Raw genomic sequence first — 10605 nt, forward strand, 5'->3', positions numbered from 1 at the left:
GGTTTAGCTAATTGATCAGTTGGAGGACTAGTGACGTTGGTCTTGTTGACAATCAACGGATTGGCGTAAGCATCTCCCTCAGGATCGGGCCAGATATCCAACGCCAGGCATCTCGCTCTCGGCGTTCTTGGTCTCGTATGGAACCTCGTAGTGATAACTGTTGTGAGTACCGTAGACCTAGATGTGGTTCATTCAGACTGCATTCTCTGTCTCATTAAGGCCATGCTGCGTATACTGAGAGCCCGGCTTGCACAAAGAGGCACTGACAGATGTGATTAGAACTATGACGTGTAAGGAGAACTAATGGTCTATATTGTATGATCCCAAGTACTGCACACGAAAAGAAGCAGTAGTTCCGAAAACCTTCGCTCTAGATGAGCCCTAGCCCAAGATTAGTGACTGCTGTACTTTTACGGTTCAAAATTTCTCACCATATTGAGCGAATCCCCTTATGTTTCGGTGTTTGGAATTATGTTTATCAAAATGCTTGCCGACCACTTTCCCCCAAGTCTTCTATCTTTTAGCACTTTGAGGACTTTACTTTGGTATTTATATACTCATTGTTAGAGCCCTCATAACGAGTCCCAGCTCCGTAACCAGCCTTCATTTGATGTAAGCAGCCATCCTTTTTTTTTTTTTGGTTCTATCTTCTACTTCTTTAGTAGATACTCATTCCTAAGCCCAATTATATCCTACATCGGTGCTTTGACATCGACGATTTGAGCGAACGCAAACAGCACGTGGCCCATGTGCTAGATATTAGCTTTCTAAAAGACTGATTAAACCGTCCAGGAGCCATAGCACGATCAATTTGATAATTCGCGCGTAGAACGTAGGAGACACTACACCATAGACGATTGACTATTTTTTATTATTTCGTTCCAAAGTAATGCATATTTGCCTCAGTAATACTTCGCTCGCGCACACAAGTAAGATAAGTGAAGATATAGATAACTTGAAACGTGATATCTAAGAACCAAGTTGCGGTGTCCGACACTACCCGGTGCACTTTTCCCGCCGCAGATTGATAGTTGAGCCGGCCAATGAATCATGTAGTCTAGTGCATGTGTCAACACTTTAAAACACACGTGCCAGGTCCTTAGCAAAACCGCAACATAGATTTTGAAATGGCGTATCATGATATTCAAAATACAAAGTAGGCAAAAGAAGATGTGAAACGAATTGCGGGTGAATTCTGCAAAAAGTAAAGTAAGATTTTTCTTTGTCAGTGATGCCATTTGTGACTGTCTACGGTTCCCAGACTGCTACATCGTTTTGGGGGTTAGACTAATTTCACCACCCAACACCAGTTTTAATGATAGACGAAGACACGAACGGAAAGACTTGGCTTATTGGCATTTCGACATGTTGCCAATGTGGTATAGCATACACGATGTGAGACATTGTGGAGAGCATAATATGTACACTCTGCGGGGAACCTGGGGATATGATCAGCCGGAATTGACTACCACGTTCTTACCGGATCGCCCGATTAGCCGGCTACGACGCCAATGTTTGTGGTCGTCAACACAATTGGAAGCCGTTGCAGATGCATTGTAAGAAGTGAGTTCAATTAGAAGAGAATGGGACTGTTACCCATTGTTGTTCAACATGCTCATGAGTTTCACCTTTTTAGTTGAATCGCAAGATGGGCCTCATAGCTGCTCTTGAGCTTCTAGTATTAATCATATCTGGCTCTGCACGAGCTGGGTTGATCTATCCAGATTGCTCAAATGGGGTTCTCAAATCGAATTTAGTCTGCAATACCTCTGCCACACCGGATGCAAGGGCTTCTGCTCTCGTGGCTGCGATGTCAAACAGTGACAAGCTTGCGAACCTCATTAAGTAAGTCTTCTCACCCAGCCCGGGTCGCTAAAAAGTCTCGTTCTTGTAGCACAGTAGTATCCCAAGCAACTATGAATGTGTCGGCTAATTCTGCTACCGTGCTCAAGCAATTCTCCTGGTTTCTCAAAGCTTGGGCTGAGCCCCTACCAGTGGTGGAATGAAGCTCTACATGGGGTTGCTCACAATCGCGGCATTACTTGGGCACAATCTGGAGAATTCAGCGCCGCGACGCAATTTCCGCAAGCTATAACGTCGGGAGCGGCTTTCGATGATGCACTAATAGAGCAGATCGGTATTGCTGTAGGCACTGAGGCTCGTGCATTTGCCAATGCTGGAAGAGCTCACCTTGACTTCTGGACACCAGACATCAATCCTTTCCGAGACCCAAGATGGGGACGTGGCCACGAGACTCCAGGCGAGGATCCACTCCGCAATGCAAAGTTTGCTGAGGCTTTCGTGAGAGGCATGCAGGGCACGGAAGGAACCAAGCGAGTGATTGCTACATGCAAGCATTTTGCGGCCTATGATCTCGAGGGTGGTGGATCAACAACGCGATTTAATTTTGACGCGAAAATATCACAGCAGGAGCTCGTCGAGTACTATCTGCCTCCTTTTAAACAGTGTGCTCGGGACTCCAAGGTTGGAAGTATCATGTGCGCTTATAACGCTGTGAATGGTGTACCTGCATGTGCGGATACATACATGATGGACACAATCCTTCGGAAACATTGGAAGTGGGAAGGTGAAGGCCAATACATCGTAAGCGACTGCGATGCGGTCTATTATGTGGGTAATGGCAATGGCGGCCATCGGTACAAGAGTAGTTATGCACAAGCCATTGGAGCCTCATTCGAGGCCGGTGTGGACAATATCTGCTGGGCAACCGGGGGAACGCAGCCTGATCCAACCAGCGCATTCAACCAGCGCACATTCACACAGGCAACACTTGATCGTATGATGGTGCGACAGTTTGAGGGCCTCATCAGGGCAGGGTATTTCGACGGATCCAAAGGGCTTTATCGAGAGCTCGGATCAAAAGATGTGAACAGCGCAACCAACAGAGATCTAGCCTTACGTGCGGCACAAGAGGGTATTGTTCTTCTGAAGAACGACGATAATGTTTTACCGTTAGACCTAAATAGCACTGGTCCTAACTCCCCTGTGGCGATGATAGGATTCTGGGCGAACAAGGCTGACTCAATGCTGGGTGGGTATAGCGGTTCGCCACCATTTAATCATGATCCTGTGACGGCAGCTAAATCGATGGGCATCAACGTCAACTATGTCTCTGGCCCGCTTACCCAGAGCAGTGCCGACACATCGGCTGCTGTAGCTGCGGCGCAAAAGTCGAAGATTGTTATATATTTTGGTGGAATTGACAACACCGTGGAAAAGGAGAGCACCGACAAATCATCCATTTCCTGGCCGGCTGGGCAACTCTCGATGGTCCAGAAGCTCGCAGCAGTGGGGAAGCCAATAATAGTGGTAAAGCTCGGTACACATATTGATGACACGCCACTTCTGAGTCTTCCGAACGTCAAGTCGATTCTATGGGTGGGATATCCAGGCCAGGATGGTGGTACTGCTATTCTTGACATCATTACAGGAGCCGTTGCCCCAGCAGCTAGGCTACCGATGACAATGTATCCAAGCAATTACATAAACCAGGCCCCTATAACAAATATGGCTCTACGATCATCTGGCTCATATCCTGGACGCACGTATCGTTGGTATAACACAAGTACTTCGGTGTTCTCTTTCGGACATGGACTGCACTACACCAATTTTACCGTCGTGTTCGGGGACTACCCGAAAACATTTGACATCAAAATGCTTGTCGCTAGCTGTAACGAAACTTACTTGGACTTGTGCGCGTTTCCCGCGTTGCCTATAAATGTTACCAACGTCGGACAGCGTGTAAGCGACTACGTGGCACTGGGGTTTGTAGCAGGGACCTATGGACCAACTCCTTACCCAATCAGGGCTCTGGCGACTTATGCACGACTATTTGGAATAGAAGCAAACCAAAGTCGTACGTTAGATCTGGCATGGAATCTGGGAAATCTCGCCCGTGTAGATGAAAAGGGTAACACAGTGTTGTATCCCGGAACCTATCATGTTTCCATAGATTGGCCGTCAATTGCGACATTAACCTTCGAATTGACTGGTGACGAGTTTACTCTCGATTATTGGCCACAACGGTCTTGATACAGAATAGACAAGTAAGATCATCAGTCCTTGAAGCCAGGTGCTGTGGATACGGTCGGCGTAAGCACTGTCAGTCCTATTGCTGCCCTCAATGATGTCACGCAGTAACATCAGGTGTCATTCTCAAGACCAGAATTGTAGAGTTCAAAGGCCATACTAGATCGCATAAATTGCTCTTGGAGCTCCCGGAGGACAAGCTGTGTCTGCGGACTAGTATGGCCTTGGTCCCCTGTAACCCCAGAAATCCACAAGATAAAAGGAGTTGATTACAGAAACCTTTTGAAAGCCTAGCATGCTAGATTTATAGGATAGCCATCTATATCTCCTCTGCTGACCCCGAAGACCAAGCTTACAACTTTTGTGTTGCCGAATGTGCTCTCCATATTCCTCACCCTTGAGGACATAGAAAATCGAAAAATCTCAGACCCAACCTTAACATCAACCCAGTTAGATAGACCTTTAATGCTGGTTGCATGAAGCTCGAGATCTTCCCAAGACATGGTACGCTCGCTGTGGCTTTGTTGAAAAATGTATGCTGCTTCTCGAGGGTGTTGAGATAACTGGAACACTTTGAAGATAGGAATTGCTCTTCTATAGTCGCATAGAACTACGACCTTCACAGGCGTTTCTCTTAATAAGCCTTCGAACAACATACCAATGACCATAGAATATCTTGTTAATCCGTTTGGGTCTAGTTTGAGGAAAACTCTGTCCGTGTGGTCCCATAAAATCCCTGGAAAGGACTTCTTCAACTTGAAACTAGGGTGTCGCGGGACGTGGAGTGCATGTTTCCTGAAGGAAGACATGGAAACTATGCTGGAAGTGGTGGGGTCGATGAGAATGAATTTGTCACTGGCATCAAACATCCCAATTTTGCGGATCTCATTCTTGCCGAAGTCTGACAGGGAATAATTCCCGACCCGATAGAAAAGCCTTGGGCCGACTTTTCGGAGGTAAATACCTCTATCATGTGGATTGTAGTAAGGCGCCTTCTGAAAAGCTCCCAGGTTGAGACCGTACAATGTCTCTGTAGTAGAGCCCTCCGTGCGAACCACGGCAACTCGCAGCGGTATATCACCGGCGAGTAATAGACCCTTGTTTGTTACAGTGAAGTTGGACAGATTGTTGCGTAAAGGTATGATAGAGCGACTTTCCGCGAAAGCTCTAGGGGCTGTCGCGAAAAGGGAGAGGAATTGCGCGTTGACAAGTTTGGGAGCATCCCAAGCAAATATAGTCAAGTCATTGCTAGTCTGAATAATTTCGTTTTGGAGACGTCGGAAAGCTTTGCTGCCTTCGCCGTACAGCAGCGCCATGTTGAGGTTGAAAATCCCCAAGAGACAATACGCCATGTCTTCAACACGGGTAGTTTGCCTACGAGCAGCCCACGACATTCTTGGTGCCACAGATGAATCAGAGATCAGTGCGTGTCCTCGGAGAATGTCGATCGGGATTCCTGTAAAGCCTGAAATGACGGACGCAAACTGCTTTTTTGTTCCTCTCTTGTTCCAGTCACTGTCATAGAATTCAACAACATCAGGAGCAAGCAGCTCCTGGAGTGTCCAGCCTCGAGTAAACCAGCGGCATTTGGGGAGAATCATTTCGGTTAAGCCGTCCGGAGGTAAATCTGCAATGAACGCGTAGCATACAGCCGCCTTCGCGTACCACTGAAACATGGAGTTGATGGACTCGCTGAGTTCCGCACTACTCGACTTGTCAATACAGCAGGTATCAACCCACAGAAAAGCGAAGCCATTTTGTCTTGCCAAGTGGCAGGCCTGTTGAATTTTCTCATATCCTTTGCCGAGGGCTTGACGAGGTGAAAGCATATCTTGAAAGCTGGCTTCTTCGTCGCCCCAGGTATGTGAGAGTATGGCATAACGAGGTATCTCAGACTCGAGGAATTCATGAAGCTCGTAATTGAATGTATTAACGAGCCTCATGCTTTGAGAATTAGACAGTATTAGAGTAGGTGCCAATAGAATCAGTTTCAATAGATGGGAAGCAGACTTATCACGCTCGGTGTCGTTAGGACTCAAGATTATTTGTCGTTTTGTCTTGTGTAAAAACCAAATACCTGAAGGCTTTGGTAGAGTGACAAAATGTGCATCAATCAGAGGATTCGCACCAGACAAAATAAACCCTGTGTGTGAAATGCAGGAATTAGAAATTGGTATGGTGGACTCTCTCCGATATTGAATTCACAACGACGATGCTGACCATACAGGGCAATGTCAAGAGCATTATTTTGCAAATCCATACACGCAGTAGAAACATCGTTTTTCTCGCACAATGCATTTATGGAGTATTTGGGCCGTGAGCTGCGTTTAGGCTGTTGACCCGTGGCTGCCTGCCCTCAGTCACTACATTGGATTGGCCGATAACTCAGATCTCATTCCAGGTCTATGGACAAAGATTGGGCACGAGAAAATGCAACAAGTCCCGTTAATGCTTTATGTGAATAACAGGAACCGTGCCGCAAAGCCGTTTCGTTTTGTATAGAGTGACTTCGGCTAGAATATTATTCCGATCATCTCCAGAATGCGAGGGTTTAATCCGACCTACCTACTGGAGGGTTTTGTACTGGTGGCTGGGGGTGTTGCCTAGAATGTGGGTCCGCCACACCTTTGCGCTGTAGAGCCTCGAGAGCCTCTGAGGAGATATCTTTCCCACGCGACATAATCATCTTCTTGGCGACTATTAGTCGACTGTGACACTTTTTTTTTCAAAAAAAAATCGAGACTGACACGATTGCGAAATGGAAATCTCGCCGGAACTCTTTGTCACCCTCCCAAACAGAGTACGCATCTGTTACCAGACTTTTGGTAATCCCTCGGACCCGGCTGTCATTCTCGTCCCGGGCAACGCGGGCTCTATGCTCGAATGGCCCGAAACCATGATTGAGCAGCTCAACTCGGCTGGCGGTGGCAAGAACCGCTTCTTCATTCGCTATGATCCGCGCGATACTGGCCTCTCAACCGAGTTCCCCGTACCTGGCGGCTACTCCATCGGTGATATGTCGACGGACGTTGAGGGCCTAGCTGACCACCTCGGGCTTAGCGCACCTTCAAAAGGCTTTCACCTCGTTGGCGTGAGTAAGGGAGGTCCCGTCGCATACATCGTCGCCGCACGCAGACCTCAACAAGTCCGGAGCCTTGCACTGTTGTTGACATCCCCCGGCGTGAGCCCCGAGCTACCCATGAAGGAAGGGCTTGATCTAGGTTTTCAGCCCATTCTTGCGGGTTCCGGAAATGAGAGAGAGATGAACATTAAGTATAATATGCAGCTATATGACGCCCTCATCACGGAACCCGACGAAGAAGGGCGAAAAGAGTTTGAGGCCTTGACGCGGCGAATCGTAGAGCGGGAGGCCAAGAGCGGTACCTTGTACAGTAAAGGGCCTAATCATGGCATGGCATCGCATGAAGGAGAAGGTTGGCCAGGAGTAGAGACGCTCAAGAAGGTAAAGAGTCCAACCGTGGTCGTTCAGGGAGCGAAGGACCCGATTTTTGGAGAGATTCATGGAGAGGCACTGGCGCGAGCGATACCAGGCGCCGAATATGTCTTGTGGGAGAACGTCGGTCACGAGTTGCCAAGACGCATCTGGGGACAATTAGCTGAGATGCTTCAGCAATTATGGGCCAAGGGTGAAAGCGACCAGTGATGCGCTGATGCCGTACAGGCGGCTGGAGAGTGTCTCGCTCAGAGATGAACACAAAACCAGTATGATCAAGGCGAGACAGGATGGGGCTGCCTGGCAACATCGCTCCAGCGCTTCCAGAAACGATGGACCCGGAGAAAAAGAGTGGAAAATGGGTTGTCTGTAGCACCAGAGTCTCTTCAGGGCGGGTCACTGGGAAGAACCACGGATGAACCATCAACTGCCTAGATGGATTTCGTTCAGTGACGGATCATAGTGTCTCGATTTGCTTTTAGTATGAGAACCGCCTCCGGGATCTAGCAAGGATCTTCATTCAAGGAATTCGCGGGCCCAGTATTTCGATGCTTATTACCTATGGAAATGAAGACTTGGTTGATTCAGCGGGAACAAGGGGGTGGCCTGGACTAAACGAGAAGATCGCTAATTAGTACCGGATCAAGATAATCTCAACTGGAGTTAATTCAGTAAAATTTCCTCAATTGTGTGGTATAATATATACATGAGAAGCATAATTAGGTCGGCTATGCAGCCAATCTTGAGTCTACCTTGGAGCAATCTATGTGACAGTAATTATGTACTGTATTACAATAACCAATAAGTGTTGATAACCCCAAGTCCGTCCGTGGCCAAAAATTTCCCTTTTGTGTATGTTCCAACCGCCAATGATCCCGGATTAAAACCTTTCCGTCATGCAGTCGTGATAAATGCTGGCCCATGATAAAGCCGTATGGACATTTTGATAAATGATAGGAGAGAAATGAAAGACGAGCTAGTCAGCTCGAAAAGATTGCTTATGTGATTTAGAGAAGAGCAACAACCACCATGGCGGCGGCAGCAAACTCGACGCCGGAGCCAAGGCGGACGGCGGCGTTGGTGACCTGGACAGGACCGGTCGTGGTGGCGCTGGGAGACTCAACGGGGACAGAGGTAGAGCCAACCGGGGTGGTAGCAGCCACAGTGCTGATGGTGGTCTGAGGCTGCTGAGGGTAAGTGGTAGCTGGCTGAGAGGCCTCGGGCTGAGAGGCAGGGTATGTCTCGGTCTCGACAGGGGTGGAGGTCTCGGGAACCGGAGCCGGAGATGTCTCAGTCTCAACAGGGGTGGTAGTCTCAGGGACCGGGGCGGGGGAGGTCTCACTCTCAACAGGAGGCTGAGGAGAAGAGCTGGGCTGGTAGTAGGTGGTGAAGCTGTGGGGAACCTCGCTGGTGACAGGGCAGATGGTGGTGGAGACAGCCACAGTCTCGGTGGTGGTGTGAGGCTTGTTCGGGCAGTTGGTGACCTCGGGGGCGCAAGAGGTGACGGTCCGAACAGTTGTCGTGTACACGGTGCTGGTGGTGTACGATGTCGCCGGCTGAGACTGGGACGGTTGAGAGATGACCGAGGTCTTGGTGACGATTGGGGTAGTCTCAGTCACCGGACACACGGTGGTAGAGACGGCAATTGTCTCAGTGGTGGTGTGCGGCTTGTTGGGGCAGTTAGTGACCTCAGGGGCACAAGAAGTCACAGTGCGGACGGTGGTGGTGTAGACAGTTGAGGTGGTCCAAGATGTAGTCTCAACTGAGCTGGAGCTCTCCGGATAAGGAGTTGTCTCGACGCTGCTGGAAGACACAGGGTAGGTGGAGCTGACAGCGGTTGAGGATGTTGAGCTCTCAGGGCATGGGGTAGTCTCAACGCTGCTAGAAGAGACTGGGTAGGTGGAGCTAACAACAGTCGAGGATGTCGAGCTTTCAGGGCAAGGGGTGGTCTCGACAGGGTAGCTTGAGGTAGTCTCGACGCTGCTAGAAGACACCGGGTAGGTGGAGCTGACCGCAGTTGAGGACGTCGAGCTCTCGGGGCACGGAGTTGTCTCAACGCTGCTGGAGGAGGAGACAGGGTAGCTGGACGAGGACTCGACAACGGAAGTAGTTGAGCTCTCGGGGCAGGGAGTGGTCTCCACGCTGCTTGTGGTCACGGGATAGCTGGAGCTTGGCACAACGGAAGAAGTGGATGATTCCGGGCAAGGTGTCGTCTCAACGCTGCTGGAAGAGACGGGATAGGTCGAGCTGATCTCAGTGGACGAGGTAGACGAGGTAGAGCTCTCTGGGTAGGGAGTTGTCTCGACACTGCTCGTGGTGGTTGAGACAGGGTAGCTGGAGGTGCTGCTCTCCTCGCAGTCCTCAGAGGATGTGGTGGTGGGAGGGACAGACACGCTTGTGCTGGTCTCACAATCCTCAGTAGAGGTGGAAGTGGTCTCATAGACGCTGCTGCTGCTCGAGACCGGGACACTGGAGGATGTCTCAACAGGATAAGAGCTGGTAGTAGGAACCACAGACGTGGTAGTCTGAACTGGGTAAGAGCTGGTGGTTGACACGACCACGGACGATGAGCTGCTGGCTGTCAGGGCATAGGTGATGCATGAGCAGGCGGAGGATAGGGCAGTGACATCGGGGCAGCCGCCAAAATCCGTGGGAACGGCGGCGGCGCCAGTGGTGGTGCCAGAGAGAAACTCAGGGCAGAACTCATTGGCCTCCTGCTCATAGCGAGAATCAATTAGGTTGCGATAGCAGCCATCGTGCTCCTGGGACAGGGTTAGTCTCATGTATCATGCCATGTGTGTTGCTTCTGCAATGAAGTCGAAACGTACGCAGTAGGGGTACTCCCAGGCCTGGACGGTCGCGAGGGCGAGGGCGCCCAATCCTGCATAGACGGCGCGCATCTTGAATGTTTGATCCTGACTTGACTCTTCCTTTCTCTTGCTGAAGCGAATGACTGGCGACCCTAACGAAACGGGTTGCGAATATAGCCTTTTAAAAAGGTCTAGCGAATGACTGGCCTATTAACCCAAGCGTCCTTCTTTTCTTCTTGTCGACTGACTGACGGAGTGAGAGGAGACACAATCCAACGTTGACCTGGAGAT

The 10605-nt window shown here is 49.6% G+C and overlaps 2 protein-coding genes across 2 annotated transcripts; one reads left to right on the forward strand and one right to left on the reverse strand.

The window, feature by feature from the left end:
• Nucleotides 1–6808: 6808 nt before the first annotated feature.
• Nucleotides 6809–7714, forward strand: UCRPA7_8040 (putative hydrolase or acyltransferase of alpha beta superfamily protein; the record flags this gene model as incomplete). Its single annotated transcript, XM_007920552.1, has 1 exon — nt 6809–7714. The coding sequence occupies one exon, from the start codon at nt 6809–6811 to the stop codon at nt 7712–7714; it is 906 nt and encodes a 301-aa protein (XP_007918743.1).
• Nucleotides 7715–8511: 797 nt separating this feature from the next.
• On the reverse strand, nt 8512–10404 carry UCRPA7_8041 (putative cell wall protein sed1 protein; the record flags this gene model as incomplete). Its single annotated transcript, XM_007920553.1, has 2 exons — nt 8512–10266; nt 10333–10404. The coding sequence occupies 2 exons, from the start codon at nt 10402–10404 to the stop codon at nt 8512–8514; spliced, it is 1827 nt and encodes a 608-aa protein (XP_007918744.1).
• Nucleotides 10405–10605: the final 201 nt, after the last annotated feature.

This window comes from Phaeoacremonium minimum (assembly GCF_000392275.1).
Source record: "Phaeoacremonium minimum UCRPA7 unplaced genomic scaffold PA7_03_scaffold_570, whole genome shotgun sequence".
NCBI classification, from domain to species: Eukaryota; Fungi; Ascomycota; class Sordariomycetes; order Togniniales; family Togniniaceae; genus Phaeoacremonium; species Phaeoacremonium minimum.